The sequence below is a fragment of the Periplaneta americana genome, chromosome 6 (genome assembly GCF_040183065.1).
Source record: "Periplaneta americana isolate PAMFEO1 chromosome 6, P.americana_PAMFEO1_priV1, whole genome shotgun sequence".
Taxonomy (NCBI): domain Eukaryota; kingdom Metazoa; phylum Arthropoda; class Insecta; order Blattodea; family Blattidae; genus Periplaneta; species Periplaneta americana.
This window is the reverse complement of record NC_091122.1, coordinates 39,098,289-39,121,188: the sequence shown is the minus strand read 5'-3', so window position 1 is coordinate 39,121,188 and position 22,900 is coordinate 39,098,289. Positions and strand designations below refer to the sequence as shown.

At 34.1% G+C, this 22,900-nt stretch overlaps 1 protein-coding gene across 1 annotated transcript; it reads left to right on the top strand.

Annotated features, from left to right (window-relative positions):
• Positions 1-23: 23 nt before the first annotated feature.
• On the top strand, positions 24-20,857 carry LOC138701241 (ankyrin-2-like). Its single transcript, XM_069827926.1, has 8 exons — positions 24-420; positions 4,039-4,192; positions 10,207-10,334; positions 13,732-13,836; positions 15,112-15,163; positions 15,257-15,376; positions 16,716-16,877; positions 18,512-20,857. Exons 1-8 carry the CDS (start codon positions 361-363, stop codon positions 18,607-18,609), a joined length of 879 nt encoding a protein of 292 aa, XP_069684027.1. The 5' UTR covers positions 24-360; the 3' UTR covers positions 18,610-20,857.
• Positions 20,858-22,900: the final 2,043 nt, after the last annotated feature.

Genomic DNA, 22,900 nt, shown 5'->3' with positions numbered 1-22,900 from the left:
GCTCACTCAGCCAGTCGCGGCAACGAGGGAAGGTTGAAACGTAATTCAACGATCACATAATGAAAATCACTGTAGTATATTTACAATAATTTTGACAACAAAAGCCTATATAACTGATCTTTCCACAGATATCGACGGATGCTGTGAAGTTCGATGTAGCCTTCATCTCCAAATAGCCTTATTATGCCGCATTTTGCAGACCACAATGACCTAAGTTCCCTATGTTTGTTAAACAAGAGTGTTTCAATTTGTACAGCACTATACAGTCAACTTGTGTATCTATGCTGCTTTGACCAATCAAAATTGGCGGTGAAATGGAAAGGGAACGGAATATGACAAAATAATTGAATTCCAAGCAGTATGGCAAATTATCGAAATCGTGGTGAATATTATATGTTACTCAACAATACCTCTAATTATGTAAAGACTCAGTTAAAGTTTCTTGTATGTTTGTATAATGCATGTATTTATTGTAATACGTTATTTTAACAACACATTTATATGTTCGCTTTATTTTTGTATTTTCCATATTCATTGCTATTAATCAAAGACTTTTTTTTCGTATAAGTTATACATGCATTCATGAACATATTTTATCCACCGATGTAGCTCAGGTAGTAGCGTCTACTGATCCCGAATTGTGCCCGGGCGTGGGTTCGATTCCCGCTGGGACTGATTAGGTCTACATAGTTGAGTTTTTCCGAGGTTTTCTCCGACCGTAACGAGAATGTTAGGTAATCTATGGCGAATTCTCGCTCTTATTTCAATTGTATTTCTGCACATTTATATCAGTGCATTGACTCCATTAGGCTACTTTTCAGTTTTTACACATTTTTTAATTTAAAATTTGTGTATTTTTCCATAAGCTATATAAATAAACAGAATGACTTTTTGTTTTACTTCTGCTTCAAACCGCTTCCTATGGTGATATTACACGTCGTTACAATATAGTTCTCATTCGTCGTCGTCGTCATCATCATCATCATCATCATCATCATCATCATATTCCACATGACTTGGACCTGATGACCCGTTCCGGCATCACAATTGGTCTTTCCATCATCTCCTCAGGCAACCCACACCTCGTTTTTATATTGGTGTGTAGTTGAAAAGTTTTATCGGGAGATGGTTTAGTTCCATCCTTAGTAGATGATTACAGTAGATGATATCAGTTCGATCTGTACTGTTGAATTTTGTTAGTTCATATTCAATTTATTTCATATGCTTTCGTTTGTCTGATGACCTAATAAATTATAGCCAGCCAAAGGGCGAAGCAATTTCATTTCTCTGCTTCCAATCGTTTTAACTGCTGGTTGGTTAATGTCCAAATATCAGACTCATATGTTAACACTGGGATAGCCAGTGTTTTATAAAATTTCAATATTGTACCTTTCGTAGGCTACATTTTTCATAAATTTTTTTTATTGTGCCAATCAAACACCGATATTTACCAATTTTGTTTTCCAAGTCATTTGCTTTTTGTATTATGATACTATGCACCCAAATTGAACTTAGAAACTTGCTCTGTTACTTTCCCTTTCAATTCTACTTCAGTACTCATGTGATAATTTCCTTTAAATCCTATAACTTTCGTTTTTCTAGTTGATACTTCTAAGTTATATTCTTTAGCTAATGAATTCAATTGATAAACTGCTTTCTGTAAATTCACCAGCAAACAATATTGTATTCAAGTTAATTCTATTAAAAGTATAATTATTACTTAAAACTTCTTGCCATTTTCTTATGACTTCATCTATGTATAAATTGAATAAAGCAGGTGACAAAGGCTGTCTAACTCCCTGGTTAATTTCCCTAAATTTTGAACTGCATGATGTCATCATATCGATTCAGCCACAGCATCCAGCATGACTGGAGACCTGAACCTCCACCTGCCTGTGATGTTGTTCTAAGGCATCCTTAACCAGAAGAATAGTATGTCGCAGTTGATTCCACGACTCACCAAGGCGTCATGTGTCCAAAGGAGCTACACTATCCCAGTCACCAAAAGTCTGCTTAAAAGCTCCTGTGGCTTCGCTGGATATGTGCAGCTCCCGCGGATGGATGCTGCTTATAGGCAGATCATAGAACCACATGCGCCATGTTCTTCTGGTCGACCTGTAACTATTAAGATGATTAATGGAAATGATACTAATGGAGGCGAAATGATACTAATGAAGGCGAGATCCAACACTGAAAGTTACCCAGCAATTCTGCTTCGAGTGGTTAAAGAAAAACTTCAGGAAAAATCCCAACTAGAATTTGAACTCGGACCTGCTCGTTTCACGGCTAAGAAGCTGTTACTCCACAGAGACGGACTACTGTAATGTTTAGGACAGACGTCTCCAAAAGTGTACTCGCGAGTAAGCCCCTGAACACAACCGAAGCCAGTAAGTCAAGAGCGTGCTCCACCTCACCCAATCCCTACCTGTACTGTACTCAATGTTTATGCGTAAACAAAGAGCAGTGGCGGACTGCCATTATCATTGTGTTGGTCGGAGTGTTCGACCGTTTCACATTGTCTTCTAATCATGGCCGTAGTACATTCAAGGATGAAAGGGAAGAGAAATATTTTTGTGTTAGTGGAGAGAATGTGAAATGCTTAATTTTTTCGAAAAATTTTAAGGGTGTGTTAAAATTCAACATGCAGCGATACTACTCGACTCTTTTTAAAGAATATAATACAATTACAGGCATGTTGGACATGTGAAAATAATTTATTTCCGCATGTTGGACATGTGAAAATAATTTATTTCCGCATGTTGGACATGTGAAAAGAATTTATTTTGAGGCTATCTGTATAACTGTTGGTTATACATAATAATCAGTATATTACAAAACGTTTACACTCAGTTCCGCATGACAAACATATAGTTTTTCGTTTAATTTTAGGGAAGTGCGTAGGCATACAAATATTTTGATAAATGTAAAATAAGAAAATACAAACACTAATCACACACGTGTTCTCAGTCTTAAAACAATAAAAGCTTCTTGCTAGCTATGTTCTAGCTTGGAATATTGGAAAATGAATGAACCCTTTACAAAAGCATCATTTATAAAATCGTGCATACAGGACGTTACTAAAATACTGTGTCCAGAACAAAGTCAAAGCTTAAGAAAATTAAATTGTTTCCAATTACAGTTCAGAGAAGGAATTGCAAGATTGTAAATGTAATTGAATCTGAAGTCGAAACCACAATTAACCAATTTGTAGCTTACTCACTTGCATTGGACGAAAGCACAGATAGAAATGACAAAGCTCACCTATCAATTTTCATCCGAGGAGTTAATGAACATTTTACTGTGTCTGAATGTCTTCTAGATCTAATTACAAAATACAACTGGAGAAGATCTTTTCCAGGCACTGAAAGGCACCATAGAACAGAAGAGGTTTAATTTGCAATGGCTTGTGTGAATAGCAACAGACGGGGCTCCAGCTTCATATATATATATGAAAATAATATACAAACGTATGATATTTCTTATTATTTGACGTTATTATTTGTAAACATAAGCACACCGTTGCCACGATCCCCCACTGATTGCTCCCATCTGTTGAGGTACGAGTCTCTTCCCCTTCTCTAGCCTTACAGCACACTGTGTTCGGCGGGCAGCATCGAGAGCACAAAAGACGACACGCTTTTTGGAGACCTCTGGTTTAGGAGTTTCATTTGTAATCTGAGCTATTCTATTTCTGTCAAGCCACTTTGTACTTTCATCTTGCAAAAGACTAACTTTATAAGTGTATGTATTCTGTTACTGGTTTTATTTTTCTGAGGCTTCTCCCACTTCTGGGGAATTCTTGATTTTGGAACTAAGAGATAATGGTGTGTGTTAATATCGTACCCTCTTAAGACTCGAACATCATGCACTAATGAATTCATTTTATTGTTTGTTATTCGGTTATTTATTACATAGTCTATTAATGATCTGCTATCATGTGCGCACCATGTATATTTATGAATATTTTTCATTATTTATATATTTTTAATATAGGCTTATATTTATATCCGTTTCTAATACACATTCTTTATTTTACAGGAATTTATACATTCACTGAGCAAACTTTATGTCTTCACGAATTTTGATTCTGTTTCAATAACATTAATTTGTATATCAATCATAACATTTCTGTATATATTTTACATAATTGTTGGATATAAGAGGGAGAAATCATCACTTAAACTACCTTCAGGTAATGCTTTAAATACAACATTCATTTTTACGTAACACAAACAGAATCTACTCCATGTCTGTGTGATAATCATATCAGTTGTCTGCTGAGTACTAATAGGAATAGAAATGGTTGCAGATTATTCTCGCAGCTTAAAATTTGCCTTTGGAAACATTCTGATGTATCTTTCTTTTATGTCATTGGTCTCCACTTCTTGCATGGGAAAACTAATTTATGCATGAGCAGCACAAGGCGTAGGTACAGATATATCTTCTCACAGCATCTAGCATTGAAAACTACAACAATAAACATGTGAATTCGTTTAAGTAGAAATTTTGCAATTAAAGTATGAAGTGAAATTAAGTTAAATTAGATTAAAGCCTAAATCAGTGAGAAATGTGTTACCAAATTTCTTAAGTACCTTGAAAGCACTAGCAGAGGAGCTTTGCTAGTAGTGCCCAAGATTCTAATCCAATTTATGCATTTCTTCATTAAGGTATTACCATATTTCCAGTGGCGTAGCATGAAATTTTGAGCAGGGGAAGCTAACTCAAGTTGTCTTTCATGTACGAGGAAACATATTGCAAAAATACAGTCTTAAAATAAATAGTAGTCGATGTCAAGTCAGCAGTCCACAGATTGTTTGGAACCTCATAAGCAGGGAAAGGATTTATATGTAAATACATATTTACTTATAAAGCTAATATAATTTATATTTTGCATTATCTTTATGTTTCACAATGTGTAGGGTTGAAAAATCCTACTTTTATTTTCCATATTTTTCCATATTTTAGAGTTTAGTACATATTTTCGTTAATTTCCATATATTTTCCATATTTCATATAAAACAGTCCATATTATATTAGGTTTAACAATAAAACAAAACAAAATTCCATTAACTTTTAAAAATACATTTCAACAATAGAGATTTAAACACATGTTCAGTAATCCCTTTAACATCAGAGTTATTTGAAAATTAGCAGTCCTATCAACAATGGGAAAGTAAGTTACAAAACTGTATTAATTTAATTTAAAATTTTTAACAGACTTCAGTTGTGCAGCTCAACAGTTAAATGCCAGTCAGAGTACACATAGGTTCAGTTTTGTAAATCATACTATAAAGACGGTAAATATGCCAAAAGTACGTCATTCAGTCAATTTAAAATCAAAACTAACAAGTTACATTTCAGAATTTAAAGAAGATGGTTTATCAACTGACAATAAAATATTATTTTGTAATTTGTGTCAGTGTGCAGTATCATCTACACAAAAGTTCCTGGTGCAACAACACATTACAACTAGTAAACATCAGGCCAACAAACAACTAAATTCCAACCAGAGACAATTGTTTTTAACACAACCAACAACATCGAATGTAAGATCTGAGTTTAACATCGACCTGTGCCGTTCTCTCATCTCTGCTGATATTCCTCTCTACAAACTAAAGAATAAGGTCTTCAGGGAATTCCTTGAAAAATATACTCAACATACAATCCCGGATGAGTCAACACTTAGGAAGACGTATGCTCCATCCATCTACGATGAGACAATACAGAAGATAAGAGATGAAATTAAAGATAGTTCAATTTGGGTTTCCATTGATGAGACTCCCGACAAAGAAGGTAGACTTGTTGGTAATGTAGTTATCGGTTTGTTAAGTGAACAATATTCTGAACGAATTCTTTTACATTGTGATGTTCTAGAAAAGTGCAATAACAAAACTATAGTTAAACTGTTCAACGAAGCTATGGGTATCCTGTGGCCAAAGGGTATTATGTACGATAATGTGTTATTCTTTATTAGCGATGCTGCCCCTTATATGGCCAAAGCTGGACAAGCATTATCTGTTGTATATCCTAAATTGACTCATTTTACTTGTGTGGCGCATGCATTTCATCGTGTGGCAGAAGTGGTCAGAGACAATTTCCCTAAAGTAGATTTGTTGATTTCATCAGTGAAAAAAGTATTTCTCAAAGCTCCCAGTAGAGTTAACGTGTTGAAAGAAATGTACCCTGAAATTCCATTGCCACCAAAGCCAATTTTAACTAGATGGGGTACATGGCTAGAAGCAGTTGAATATTATGCCGAACATATAGACTCTATTAACAATGTTCTCCTTGCATTGGACTCTGAAGATGCAGTCTCAATTGATACTGCGAAAACAGTTACCTGTGACATAAGTGTGAAGAATGACTTAGCTCACATTCAGCATACATTTTCATGCATCATAAAAACGCTCAAAAGTCTCCAAAATAGGCACCTTTCACTATCTGAAAGTTTTGAAATTATAAATAGTACTGTGGAACAACTGAATCGTGGTAGAGGTAAAGTTGCAGATGCAGTAAGAGCTAAGGTGGACACTGTACTTTCAAAAAACCCTGGATATGAAGAACTACAAAAGGTTGTTGCTGTGATGAGTGGTGAATCAACAGTGAAGATTAACTTGGACTTATCCCCAGCAGACATTGTGAAATTGAATTATGTACCAGTTACTTCTTGTGACGTCGAACGCTCTTTTAGTCAGTATAAATCTATCCTCAGAGACAATAGAAGAAGATTCACTTTTCAGCACTTGAAAGAAATGTTTGTAACCTATTGTTATGGTAACAGACAATAAAAATTGTGTTTTGTTGAAACTACATTGGAAGATAAGGTACGTCCATTATATTTTTTGTTTAGTTTGATTAAAATGTACCAATATTTAACGTACATAGTCATTTTTTTATAATTTTAAGTCCATATTTAATTCCATATTTTGGTAAAAATCCATATTTAATTCCATATTTTGGTAAAAATAACTACATATATATTTACATATTTCATATATTTTTAGTCCATATAAATCCGTTCCCTGCTCATAAGTAACACCAATAACGCATCACCTCATGTGGTAGTAAAATATGATTTCATGGTTTACACATATCTCTAAGAAATAGACACATACAGTACGTATAATTTAACATTAGCTCACTCCCTGTCATATTTAGAAAAACACAACACTCAATAGCTACAGTGTTAGTAAAATTACATCAATCAACGTTAAAAGCCACCGGCGTAGCTCTGTCGGCTAAGGAGCATGCCTGCCGATCCGCAGCTGCGTTCGGGCGCGGGTTCGATTCCCGCTTGGGCTGATTACCTGGTTGGGTTTCTTCCGAGGTTTTTCCCAAACGTAAGGCAAATGTCAGGTAATCTATGGCGAATCCTCGGCCTCATTTCGCCAAATACCATCTTGCTATCACCAATCCCATCGACGCTAAATAACCTCGTAGTTGATACAGCGTCGTTAAATAACCAAGTAAAATAATCAACGTTAAAATCTTTATCAGTAGATTATTTTAGACTACATAAATTAGTGTCAGGAACTGTTATTTCAGTCATTATTTATTATATCAGCTACAGTGCACACTAACACTTCAACTGAACACAACTCATGAAAGGGATAACTTGGAAGCTATTTCTTTCCAATAGTAAAGCTAGCTTCTTGCGAGCCTTGCGACCAGGGTAGTTTAGTTAGAAAGGGATGGAAAATCTGTGGAGTGCGTTAAACAGAAGAATGTGTGAAAGGAACGAGTCTGTGGAGGGGATTGGAAGCTGGTGTGTGCAGGCTTCATGTTTACTGCTGCATCACAAATCATCCTGAGCTGCTGCAACACAACATTTAAGGCGTACATATAAATTGTATTAAAATTAGTAAATAATTTTGTTCATAAACTGCAGTTTATTATGGAGTTATTAACTGGGGAAGGTGAGCTTTTTAGCTTACATCGACGCTACGCCACTGCATATTTCACAATTTTTCCTTAGAAGTTAATTCCCAATTTCTTATATCGCTGTGCATAAACAAATGTACATGATTTAATTTAAATCTTTAAATTTCAGCTTTAACAGCTTTATTTTTGTTTGGCATCTAGATTGTAAGTAAATGGAAAGTAAATAGTATGCTTGCCGGTACTTAACTGTTCAGAACTTCATGAAGATGTACTCAATACTAATGGAATTGTTAGGAAAATACAAACGTTTATGATATTACATGGGTGATGGAGTAGGGCTTACTTAGGTAGACTATACCTAAAATTAATTGTATGGTCCTTACAATGTCATTAATGAAGGAACAGTATTTCGAAGTCTATCTAAATATACTCCATAACCAGTTATATAAAATTCCGTAATACTACCATGGCAGGTTCAGATAATCTAATAAATTATGGGTTCAGATTTTTTTTGGTAGCCCTTAATGAAAAATCTGAACAGATATGTTCATTAATGCACATAATGTTCTTTATCATCATCGTCAAATGAGGTGCATCGTTTCAAAACGTATTATGTGCAACTTAAAATTTTTTTACATGAACGACGAAAAACTGGATTACTCGTAAACCGGAGAAGTTTTCAAAACACTACACAAAACCATTTTTAAGTACTGGTTTCACAGTTTACAAATATGCCGATTTGGAATCATCAGACTTCACAGCATGAAAGATAAATAAATAGAAAGTAACAAATTTAATTTCGTCCACTGGTGGACTTAATACGTTTTGAAACGATGCTCCTCAAATGCGCTTCAGATTAGGCCGTTGGGCCTGTTCCGTCTCCTGGATTCAGCTGGTCCCTCCAACGCTTCTTTGGTCTGCCAATGTTCTCTATATTACTTTATTTTCATGAATTTCAACATAATAGTGGTAAAGGTATTATAATAAGGCATTCTGGAAAAAAAGTTCATGTAATGATACCAAAGGCACTTAAAATATCATAATTTTTTTTTAAGAATATGGTAGGCCTACTAGAATTTGAATAACTGATAAAATAATAAGCAATTGGATTAAAACATTTATTCAGATTAAATTTGCATTAAATCACCAAATAATGACGGAACAAATATTATAAATCGAGAATGAATAGCTAATTAACACAAGTTATGGAATCGAAAAATTAAAACACTTTCATTAATAATTTGCTTTGCAATACACAACAATCTTCTCCAAATTGTCCATTTTCAAGCTTTACCTTTCGCCCATCAATATCATTTTGTAAGATGAAAAAGAATGTTCCATACAAATATTTTTCCTTTTTTAGTGTTCACTTTCTTCATCCGTGGCTTGATTCACATGCCACAGCTCTGCAAAATCTGGATTTTTTTCTTTGATATACTAGCCCACTGAGTCATGTTATATACATTACCGAAAGCATAATACTGATCTGTCACAATTTGAATAATTGTGGAACAGCTGTTTATGTTGATTGTTGGAAAGATCAACTAAGTACATAGTACAGATAGAATGTGTATTATACAGTTTGACTACTTACCGGTACGCTTGTAAAAGTTATATAAGTTGACAAATTTTTAATATATAAAAATGGGCACTTTAGATACTAAAAGCGTGAAATAGACGTTAACAATCCATACAGGCATGGAACTATAAAAGTGTACCGGATTTCATTATTTTTCATGAAACTTGGACATTTTTTAAAAGTTTTGTATTAATGCTTAAGGAACAATATAGACATTTGCCCTAAAATCCCAGAATAGAATGCACAGAAATTTCATACATTTTTTATTAAAATATTCACAGTAAAATGAATTGAATGCTCAAGCTTCCAATATGTTCTCCAAATTGATTATCTGTCATATTTGGAATTTTAATTTAAAATTTTCCTGAAATATTACGGCATAGATTTAAAGATATGTCCAAACACACATTGTTTCTCAAAATCCATTATAAAGTTTATTATTTTTTGTGGTATTGGTCAGTGCTGCCTTCAGGGAAGACTGGGCATCAGGCTAACCCCTTGTCACGTGAATTCCTTTAGTGATTATATATTAGTATTCAAATCGGGTAAAACATTGATTATGATGTGAGAAGCTTATTTTATTTAGCTTTTTCTATAAAAGTCGTGTTTTAGTTCTCTCTTGTTCACTGATGGAAGTATATAAAATGTGGACAACACTGAATCATCTACATTTGTATATTAATGAAAACAAAGACAACTAGTACTTACCTTATTATAATACGCATTCATTTTTGTTTCGGATGTAGGTACAACACAAGAATTGCAAGTATTTCCTAGAGGACTATCCGAAGAGAACACAAAACAGCACAAAGAAACATATGATCTTGAACATGTAAATGTTAGCATAATAAGTGATATTCACTATGCTGCAACAGTAAGTAATAGCTAAAATTAGTTAATTTTTAAACATAATTCACTAAATGCACTGCGAGAAAATGTGTACATACACACGCAACACACACAATTGAGTAGTTTTCTTCCTTCAATATTATCAGCTGCCTTGAACGAAAATCAATAGCCTGTGTGTTGTCATAAAAGAAAATAAAAACTTCCGACGTACACCATTGACTAGACTTCTCTTCAAAAAAATATAAATTTCTAAATTAAAGACATCAGCTCAAAGAATTTTGAGTGACCACAAGGGTCCTGTATACAATAAACATGTACAATAATGTGATGTGATACATTAAAGAAAAAAGAAAGTTAATTGTTGAAGGCAAATATAAGTTGATTAATTGAAATAGAGATGATGATGTAATATTTGAAGAGAATCCTTGATAATATTTATAAGAATATCTCTAAGCTCCATTTTGAAATATAAAAAGATACGCGCAGTTTGCCCCAAACAATTTCCTGTCATATCAGTGATTACATCCTCCAACACAGTAGACCTATAGATATCTATATAACAGTGGTTGCCAAACACCACGAAATTGTGACGTAATAGAAATGCAACCCGCACACCACTATCGCAGGGAGAGAGGTGGAGTGGGTATCTCCTCAGGTAATGCAGTGAATAACAGTGCAGAGGCGGACTGTGACCAAAAAACAAAAACAATATAATATCCTTCTACTTATTAACTATACACACTTTCTTCCACGTTAATTTTTTATCCTCCTATTCATTATTTTTGTGTTATTAATAAACTAAAATATATTTCTTTTCTTATTTACCATAAAAAGAACGTGTACTTTACATCAGCACATATTTGAAATTAGAAAAACGTACCAGAATGGTCACGAAGTTGTAAATTTCACTACATATTTAAAAAAAAAAGTCGAAGTATTTTACTCCGATTAAGACATAGAGTAAGTAGGTTATTTTTTTTTACAATGCTGTATCAACATCTCAGGTTATTTAGCGTCTGAATGATATGAAGGTGATAATGACGGTGAAATGAGTCCGGGGTCCAGCACCGAAAGTTACCCAGCATTTGCTCATATTGGGTTGAGGGAAAACCCCGGAAAAAACCTCAACCAGGTAACTTGCCCCGACCGGGAATCGAACCCAGGCCACCTGGTTTCGCAGCCAGATGTGCTAGCCGTTACTCCACAGGTGTGGACTTAAGACATAGAAGCCGATACATTTTATTATTCGTTTATTAATGAAATATTCAAGTTACAGGTAAGGGCGTGGTAGTCTTCATAACAAGAAGAATAATGACAATGTACATTGTTCTTTTATACGCTATTTAAAATTTTACAACAAATTAAGTATCTCATATTTTTGCCATCTGCATAAAATAAATACTCCTTAAAATTAAGTTTTTGCTTATTATCTGTTTTCTGTTTTGGAAAAGACATCGAAACATATCCTACACTTGTAACATTACATGTGTACATCCGCTGCTAATAAATGTCTTTACTCATATCGAAGTGATGGCTGTAAACAGAGGGTGGAGATATGATGCCATGGTTACGCTTGAGTGGGGGCAGGGGCATGTGTCGTGACACAGCTTTTGGCGATCACTGCTATACAGTGACGATAAAATTATGATTGTAAAGTATGTAGCATGAGCGGATTTTTTTTTTTTCATTCATTTAAATTATGCTAATAAACAGAACTTTAATGTGCAGGTTTAAAATACAATTAAACATGTTTTCTGATAACTTCGACATGAAGAAAAACACTTCTTCCAATTTTCACTGTGAATAATCCAATTAAGTACCCTTTAATCTTCAGGCAGAGATAAAAACTGACATATAAAATAATTCGATCCAAATTAGAATTGTCATAGAGAGTATGAGACACTGTCAGAATTATTGCTATACCTACCAAATATATAGTTGGATTTGAAACAGTAGTACAAAGACATTTCTTCATTTTTATTGTTATTACTGTTTGATTTTGGCAGATGATCAAGTGCCTCAACAGATTATACAAAATGTTTACAACATATATAAAACAACCATCATAGCAATTCGAAGCAACAATAAACTTTCACAGTGGCGACCCATTTATAGTGGAGTACGATAAGGCTGTGGCCTTTCACCACTTCTGTTCATTATATATATAAATAGAATCATTCAAGATTGGCGACAGACACACCATGGATTTATTCTAATTAATCGAAATTTGCAGCTTGATGCTTTACTTTTCGCTGATGATTTAGTTCTCATGGCATCAACTGAAGATGATTTACAATATTCAGTACACAATTTAAATATGGTCAGTGAAAAATATAACATGGAAATTAATATTGAAAAAACGAAAATCATGTCATTTTGTGGGAGATTCCCTGTACCAAGTAAAATCTGTTTGAATAATAAAATAATAGAAAGAGTAAATACCTTTACTTATCTTGGCTATACACTATCACCTTATGATGAAGTAGATATTGCTGAAAAAATATGTAAATATAATAAAACCATGGGGATCATTAATAAAATCATGAAACCTTCACTAGTACAAAGACACACAAGAATAGGCTTGTATAAAACCTTAGCACAGCCAGTATTAAGTTATGGTAGTGAAGCGTGGACTGTGAAGAATAAAGATGTCAGTAGAATAACAGCAAGTGAGATGAGGTTTATGAGAGCAGCAGCTGGATATACTCGCTGGGATCATAAAAAAAATGAGGACATAATGCAAGAACTTCAAATAGAACCCATTATGCAGTTCATCAGCAAATATCAACTTCAGTGGAAGAGTTATCTCGAACGAATGAATCGATGCAGAATTCCAAAAGAACTGTTTCATTACCATCCGTATGGCAAAAGATCTCTAGGCCATCCAAAGAAGAGATGGACTGAAAATTCTAGTTTGAGACCGTAACAGGCCACTCGGCCTAATACTTGTTAGGAAGACGACGACGACGACGATGACTGTTTGATATATGGAGGTGATGAATCATCAGTACTAGATAAAAACTTTGAAACATGCAAGAACGAAAACATGTGACATAATTCACCCATAAACCTCGCGAATTTAATGCATTACACAATGAATTTGTATTATTATTGATCTATATCCAAAAATTATTTCATCACTGCACAAGAAAATTGAAATTTGCAGCTGACAAGTTGACGTATTTCAATAAGAGAATCTTATAACTTATAAAAACTTCGATTACAACAAATAAATAAGTAAAAATTAAATAACTGTATTTTATGCCAGAGAAAAGTTGAAGCAAGTCTACTATTTACTGTACACTGCATATTAGAAAATTGCAAACTCTTTTAAAACACTCTACAATGCTATTGTTTCCAGTTACTTAGTACTCTAACTAGACCCAGTGGTTTTAAATTTATACAATGTATTTTATTAACAGAGACTGCATCAGAAATACTACGAAGATAGATGCATTTCGTTATTACAGAAATGTCCAGAAGCTGTCAATCATCCTAAACCTCCACTGATGTTTACTCCATTTTTGGTGAGTAATTTAATGAAAACTATAATAGGTGTTTTATTGTGGCATTTTCATTTCATAGAAAGCTGATTTATGCTTATATTAGGTGTTTAAAACTTGTCTTCATAAAATTGAAAAATTGTATCCTTCACTAACTTAAGACTTCTACATTCTTTTGGTCTTGTATGCAAATATGAAAAATTAGTGTTAATAACATTTAATAAGTTATTTCATCACTGACTTTAATATTTTTGAATGTCTGTACACAGCATACTAATTTATAATATTTATTTGCCACTTTTCGGCTACCAAACTTATTCAAAGGCGTTGACATGATCATAATGGTAATAACAAAATAATGGTGGAATAAGATTGGCAGGGGAAGCTGCAGTATTCTGAGAAAATCTTCCCCACAACTGTTTTGCTTATTATATATCTCATACAATCTTCCCAAGATCGAACTCTAATGTCTTCAATTTAGCACCGGAAGAACTTTAGTCCAGGAGCCTTCAGAATAGAAGGGCATAGAATATAGATTTGACAAATGTTATAATTAGGACCAGGATTCCTATACAAATACGTATTTTTACTGGCCAGTTGAAAGTAGTGCAAAAACATTTTTCTACACACATATATATATTGCAAACTAGTCACTCATAATGAGTGCACCTCAGCACATGTGTGAACTTCGGTCCTATGTTCATAGACATCTATGACATAGTGCAGAGGGCGGCCACTAGAGGGAACCCAAGAGTTGGAACTTAATCAGAGACAATTCTGTCCGACGCCAGGGTGGTATCTGGTGTGGCTTAGTGGATAAAGCATCAGCACGTAGAGCTGAAAACCCGGGTTCAAATCCCGGCACCGGAGAGAATTTTTCTCCGTTCCATTACTCTTTCATCGTATTTTTCTACATGTTTTGAATGTTTGTGATGATGAAAATGCAAGTTAATCGTGCATATATTGTAGCATATTTTCGGAATCTTGTTGCACAAACCCCCAAATTTTTCATATTTTGTAAAAAAAAAAAAGTTCTTTTCATATGAAGGATAGCTGTGGAAAAACCAAAACAATCACTTCCTCCTTTTGTCCCATTGAACTATACACAACAAAAATGGATTGCTATTCTATTTACTTAATTTCATATGAAATATGTCCTACAGAACAATTCGTCTCTCTCATTTTGCATAATAATATGCAATTTATAATGCATAATCATTGTTTTTAACACATAGGTTCTTGGTTCTTCTTGTTTCTCAACGTAATCACTGGATATTAATTTTCTCTTATTCTTCACAGAGGGCTTGTTGGTGTGGAAATGCTCGTGTTATTGAGTACATGTTGAAAATTGGTGAGTTGTACTATGTTCGACAAAACTAAGTTTGTTTAAATACAAATACCGAAAACTGTTAAGGCAGTAAGTTTATTTTTAAAATTTGTGTAGGTGCCGACATCACAGTGAGCACAAAGGAAGGTGACAGCCCAATGTTCTTGGCTGTTTACAGTGTAACCAAGAAGCCTCAAGCTTATGATCCAACCTGCATAAATTTACTTTACCAAGCAGGTAATATGTTTTAAAAGTATTAAGTTAAATCATAAAGTCTATCACTTACCTGAATTTCTTTTAACCCAATCGCCTCATTTGACGAGCTGTGGTCACGTGAGATTTAGCATAGCAAAATGTTTTAGTAAGATATTTTAATCAGTAAGCACATACTTTCGATACAGCCTCTGATAAATTCTGCATCAAAAATTTGCTTAGCTATTTCTTGCCAACTGTATAGATACAGCTTAACAGTGACACAAATAAAAATAATTCAGAAGTAATACTACTACTGTGTACTGCTGTAGAGTAACAGTATGTCTGACTGTGAAACGAGTTGGCTCGGGTTCAAATCCCAGTTGTGTTTTTTTCGAGGTTTTTCACCTCAACCACTTAAAGCAGAATTGCTTCAGTGTTGGACCTTGGACTTATTTCAACTTAATCTAACATCTTCATTAGTTTCACGTCGACTTAGAGATCAGCAGACATGGCACTGTAATTCACCTGCAGATGTTATCTGTCTGGGGGAGCTGCATAGATCCCAGGGGAACAGAGGGACTTTCACAGCTCCCTCAGATAGAAGGCACCATGGTAAATCACGATATCTAGTTCTGCGATCTTCAGGTCAATATAGGATGCAGCAGGACATAGTAGTGATTTGTGAACAGATAGCACTGATCTGAGGAAGCTGCGGAATATCAACAGGAAGGTAGAGAGGTATTTCTATTCACACAGACTCAGTCAGACCTGGATGCTGTAGCTGAATCGGTAAGATGGCACTAAGCAGTGAATCATGTACTCACAGAAATGTTGTTGTTGTTTTCTAATGCTAAGCATTTGACAATAAAGTCATTTGACCTCTTGCACTCCAATATTTTTCAAAGATATTGTCATGGTTAGCCACTGACGCACAGATTTTGAGATGTTCTGAATCCATTTCTTGATTTGAGTTGCACAATGGGCAGTTAGGGGACTGATATATTCCAATTCTATGCAGGTGTTTGGCCAAACAATCATGGCCTATTGCCAATCTAAATGCAGCTACAGATGATTTTCGTGGTAAATCGGGAATTAACTGTGGATTATAAAATATATATAAATATGTTAAATATGTTGTTGTTGTTTTCTAATGCCAGGCGTTTGACAATAAAGTCATTTGACCTCTTGCACTCCAATATTTTTCAATTTTTTCACAGAAATGTGGTCCTAAGGACTTCAACAATCATCCAGAATATGGAGATTGGCACAATAAGCCTCAGACTATGATGCAAGTCTTTGGGCCATCCTCAGAAAGGGGGGGGGACGCTACTAATGCTACTACCTACACAATTTTTGAACTTAATGTGTTTTCATTTTTTAGGTTGTGATATTAACAAGCCCAAGATACATGGCTACACTCCTCTTCACATGGCGGCCAAGGCTGGCAATGAAGATCTTGTTCGGTGGCTTTTAGCACATGGGGCTAATCCTGATAATGTCACTAAATGTAACAAGAAACCGGTGGATTTTGCTAATGTGCATGGTACGACAATTTTGACAGGCTAGAATTCTATACATTTTATACAAGCCATGTTCATAAAATTACACACTCGAGGGACTCTAAAACAAAACCCATTAAGTCCACCTTCAATCATAACAGAGTTTGAAAGAGATTCATATTCTTTAAAGGCCTTACATTGGGCTTAGCTTTTTAAGGCCAGACCAGTAACGAATCCATGCACTTAGGCTTACATTGGCCCACTGTGCATTGTTCAAGTCCAACAAGAGGTCTGCATGGCATTCGTGAATTCGATGCTGACATAAGGGCCATTCTATCTAAGCCCTGACAAAGCCAGGTCCCAAGCCCTTCCTATATTGGCATTGGAAAACCATAATACCACCAAGATCTCACCCTAGGTTTTTTTTAACTATTATAGATGATATGAGGGGAGGTAGTTGTTGCTGAAATGAAGAGGGAAACGAAAGTACTTCGAGAAAAACCCCAATACAACATCTGCTTTGTCCACCACAAATTTCATAATGATCTGGCCAGGGATCGAAACCAGGCTGCCTAGACAGAAGACTAGTGCTGAGCCATAGATTTGGCTCTGCAGTTTGGTACAAGCTCCATATGCTTCTAACTCAGTTATTTCACTTTGTATGGAGTTTGTAGTCCGATTAGGGCCTTTCAGAAAATAATGATGAATTCCTTTCAAACTCAGTTATGATTGGAGGTGAACTTACCGAGTTTTGTTTCAGTGCTTCTCATGTGATATTCAGTTATATAACACAGAAAACTTTGCTATTTTAATAAGACATCATCCAAACCTTGCTCCAATGCAGTTAATTCGTATAAATTAACTAACAAAGTATTCTAAAATAAGGTGAAGGCAGTTCAATAAGTACGAGAAATGACTTTTAGGCATGAGCATAATATATTAAATGTGGATATATTTTAAGTACAGTAACTAATTGTTTTAAAGCAACATGTGGTGCAGGAATACATGAATACTCGAGTAATGATCCTATTCTATAAAAAGAATTATAAACAACCTTTCAGAATCAGTTATAAAATTCCTTTGGTTTATTCAAGCACTGCATCTCCACATTAATTTCATTTTTGACCAATCTACATGAGGGCTGCTAGCTGTGAACAATGAGAAGTTTAACAAGCAGATGACTTGGAGATTGGAAAATGACCCCTGCAATTAATTATTTCTTTCTAATTTTATGTTACATTTCTGTAATTTTAATAGAGGTTTTTAAAAAAATTATTTCACTATATTGATGTATTTTTTTATAATCTATTTTTTTATATTAAAACACTAATGGAAAGATACCTTGATATTTAATTCTGTAAGCCCTTCACTTGATCATAAATTAACAAGATAAAATATCCATAATTGTATCCCTTAAAAATTATAATGAAATAATTGGTATTTAATATTATTAAGAAATAAAACAGAAGGAGATGGTGACGTTTCTTTGATAGTAATTAACACATCAACCATAGACGATAAAATTTTCAAATCCCTTAATCAGAATTAAAAATAGTTTACTTATTCTCATTCAATCTCGGTATGTTTATGACCTAAGAATTCCTAAGATATCACACTGTTATGTGAAGAAAAAATATGAATTATATAATTAAATTAATTTTCTTTTTCTTTCCACCAGGACATCAGAAGGTTGTCTCTCTGCTCACTATTCATTTTGGAGACGAAACTCGACAAAGATCAACTTTAGGATGTTATAAAAGAGGCAGGCAGTCATGAAATCTTGTTGCAATGAGTATGTCCTGTGAGGCTAATACAAAAATATAACCAATTTTCAATACAATATTACATTAATGAACTTAAATTTATTTTATAGACTGTAACAAAATACCGGTAAACAGATCATTCAGTCACTGATTGTCTTCATATAAATTTGTCTTGTATTTTAGTTCACTGTTTATCTCGTAGTGTTATTCATGTTTTAAAGTATAATAATTTTTTTTGTTAATATATTTCACATTGATTGGAAATATAACATTTATGGAATTCTGTTCGTAGTAGTAAGTAAATTGATTCTGTTAAGTGTGACATCAATAACATTAGAATTTGTCGCAAGATTACAAATTGTAAATGTTAGAGTCCGTTTGTAACCAATACTGTACACTTGTCTTTTATTGTCTTGCAGTTGTAAGATGGTCGATTTACTAGTAATGTTACTTGTACACTCTAGTAGTGCATAAATTTGAGTAAATAATCAGTTAATAAATATATAAGTGGCCTTTTTCTTATTTAAGACTTCCTTCTAGTTGTTTAGTCAACTGTCTGAAGACAGGTTTGAACTTCATAAGTAACACTAATAAGGCACCACTCATGAGGCAACTTAGCCAGAAGATAATGGGGTTGGGTGGCCAGTTCCTTTGCTCCTCCATTGCATACATCGCCGACTAGTAACATATTACACTAATCAGACTTCAGATGCATACAAACAATTGTCCTTCCTCTAACATACATCATTAAGTGACATGTATTGCCTGATAATAGATGTACATATCAGCCAGAACCTCGATCAGAGGTATTTCTTCTCGAGCTAGTATTTTTTGTGCACGATATTCACATGCTTCTATGCTGGTTCTAATGCCAATAGCTATGGGAGAATTCACTTGAGTATAAAACATACTAGAGAAGCTAGTGTTATTCTGATAATATTGTAGCTGCACCAAATACCTTCCTATAATAATACCGGACAGCTGTATACTAGCAGCATTGGCGTGAGTGCGAAAAATCGCGGACCTGACATCTAGTGCAGAGGGATGGAATTACGTCCACATATACAAATATTAACATAGCGAGATTCGGACTATTGTTTAAAACGTGAGTTACTAATGTGGAATTATATATGAAACACTTAAGAAACGTTGAATAATACTTAATGTAAAATTATTATTTTATATCAAAGCTGCATATTATGAGAAATATTGCATACTTCATATTACTTTCCGTAATTAATTGTTACATATTTTTTCTTTGGTTTACCGAGACAAAATCAATCTGATATTAGGAGTGAATTTACAGTAATGTTTTATATACGCATTGCTGACAACTGCAAAGATAAAATTGATAGTAATCTGATGCCTGTAATAATTAGTAAAGGCATGTGGAAAACAATAAAACTTAATCTGATAAAACCTTAAAATTCAATACATTTTAACTTCTATTTATTTATTAGGTCTAAATAAAAAAAAACTAATTTGTATTTTTCTATCAACACAAAGACGAAGGAATTAGGCCTACTAAAGAATGTTGTTGACTCACATTTTATGAACTGTCGGAAATCGAAAGTACGATTTGGAGCAATTTGTAATGCTGCAATTGTCACAATTATAAACAGCACATATACACCCTGATATTTTAACACTAGTACTAATTGATAAAATTATTAACAAATTAACTAGCCCAGCAACAATATACATTGCAGTTGATTACAGCTTGTTTCACGAGTATCTCCATCCCGGCAGGTAGGTAACAGCACCATCGTCGTTCGCACGTAAAACTACTAGCTGTCCGGTATTATTATAGTAAGGTATTTGGTTGCACAAATTCATCATGATGTTGGGTCAGCACCAGTCCCATACATTGGCTGAAATTTCGTGAGACAATTTTTTCCTCCATGATTCAAACTAGCGTTCATTCCATACCATTAGCCTAAGACCATGCAATTGTAGCACAGGACAATTTACATAATATGATAAATTAATTTTTTTTTGGATTTTCATTAAATTTAATGATTAAACAAGTTGTTTTGGTTTTGTTACACTTTACTTGGTTAAAACTATAAATTTTAGCACGTGATAACTTGTTTCTACATTAATGAGTTCAATATAGTGCATTTTATGTTTTGTCGAGGTCCATGCTTCTCTTGGTACTACATACAGTACTATTATTTTATAGAATTACAAAATAGTATCTTTTCTTTCCCCAGTAGCGTTCATTTCATGGTGCAAATAATTCGTTAATATCATCATCATCCTTCCATGTATTAGGCCTAGTGGCCCATTATAGTCTCATGTCATCTTTTTAGTGGATCTCTCAATCCACTGAAGTGGAGTAATGGTTAGTGTTTCTGACCGTGAAATGAGAAGGCCCAGGTTCAAATTCTGGTTCGAATTTTTTCCCGAAGTTTTCCCTCAACCAATTGAAGCAGAATTGCTGCATAACTTTTGGCATTGGACTTTGGACTCATTTTATAATCATGAATTCCTACTTCATCTATCATCATTCAATAGTTTCAGGTCAATACAGAATGCAGCAGGATGTGGTACTGTTTACTTACATACAGAAGGCATCGTTCTGAGGATGCTGCAGAAGTCCCAGAGGAATGAAGGGGTGTTAATTGTGGACTCTGTTCAAACTGGATATGGCTGAATTGATAGATGACCCTAACAGTAAATCACAATTCTCAGGAATGTGGTGCTACAAACGTAAAAGGAGTAGTAAGCACAAAGCCTCAGACTTCAGTGCAAGTCTTTGGATCCTTCCTCCATAAAAGAGAGAGAAAAAAAAAGATCTCATTCTTTAAAGATGATTATTAAAAATCTGACAAGGGATGCAGGTTCGATCCATGAGTTGAATGTGTTTCCGCCAATTAGTCGTGTATATATAATGTAGTCCATAACAGAAGACACTTTTAGTTTTTGAAAAATGTCCATATTGTATAACTGGCTGTTCTCATGAACTTCATTTCGCTAGCAGTTATTCTGTCATTTAATGTCTAAATTACTGGGTAGGTAATATGAAAAGTAAATCAATAATAATCACTAATATGTATGAAAATTAAAAAATCAGAAATTATGTCACACAAAAAGGCATTGATGTATTATATGGTAAAACTGCGATTTTGATCACCTCTATTAGCATAATTATAAGTATTTACATTAAATTATATGATTACATTACGATCGTGCAGCACAGATATTTGTCCCAAAGAATGTGCACAATACAATCTATGATTTCTTGTAATTCCATCTTTGACTTCATGCATCCATTTGAATTTTTAATTATTGTCAAATATGCGAGTAAATCTAATAACATACTAAACAATTTATCTGCTAAGTAACAATGGCGTGCGGTGCTATTTCTCGATGGGGAACAGGTCAGAAACAACACTACTAATAATAATAATAATAATAATAATAATAATAATAATAATAATAATAATAATCTGTTAATGCATATAGAGTGTTAGTTGGGAGGCCGGAGGGAAAAAGGCCTTTGGGGAGGCCGAGACATATAGGAAGGATAATATTAAAATGGTTTTGAGGGAGGTGGGATATGATGATAGAGACTGGATCAATCTTGCACAGGATAGGAACCGATGGTGGGCTTATGTGAGGGCGGCAATGAACCTGCAGGTTCCTTAAAAGCCATTTGTAAGTATAATAATAATAATAATAATAATAATAATAATAATAATAATGATAATAATAATAATTTAGCAACATTACCAATTCTTTTTTTTTTACTTCATTTACAACTTAATCAGAAAAAGAATATATTAATATGAAACAAATTAATGATATTATATTTACATTATTATTAGGCCTAAATATATAAATCGTTAACTAAAAATAAATAAACCTAAATTAAACCTACAATTTACCGCTTGATGAGCACCCAGTTAACCATTTCACAGAATTATAGTAACTACTTTGAAAATGTCTTGTATAAGATTTTGTTTTAGTTTTAAGTTATGTAAAGAGAGGAGTAGGTTTGCCATTCAAAATAACCGCGCTTTTCTCAGCAACATTGATCGAACTAAACACTCTCGACTTCAGCTGATCGATAACCCAACACTCGCTGTCTTGGTTCGCATCAAGGCGCTGGCGCTCGGCCTCATTGAAGTTGGAACAGGCAGCAGTCACCTGTTCCATTGCCATTATTTCGTCAGATTTAACTCAGGCCGCGAATGCGTAAATCGTACGGATTTTTTAAGAACTATTGTATAATTTCACACACAATATTATATCACACGAAAAACTCTTCGAACGTAATTGTTTTCCGAATTATCACTATA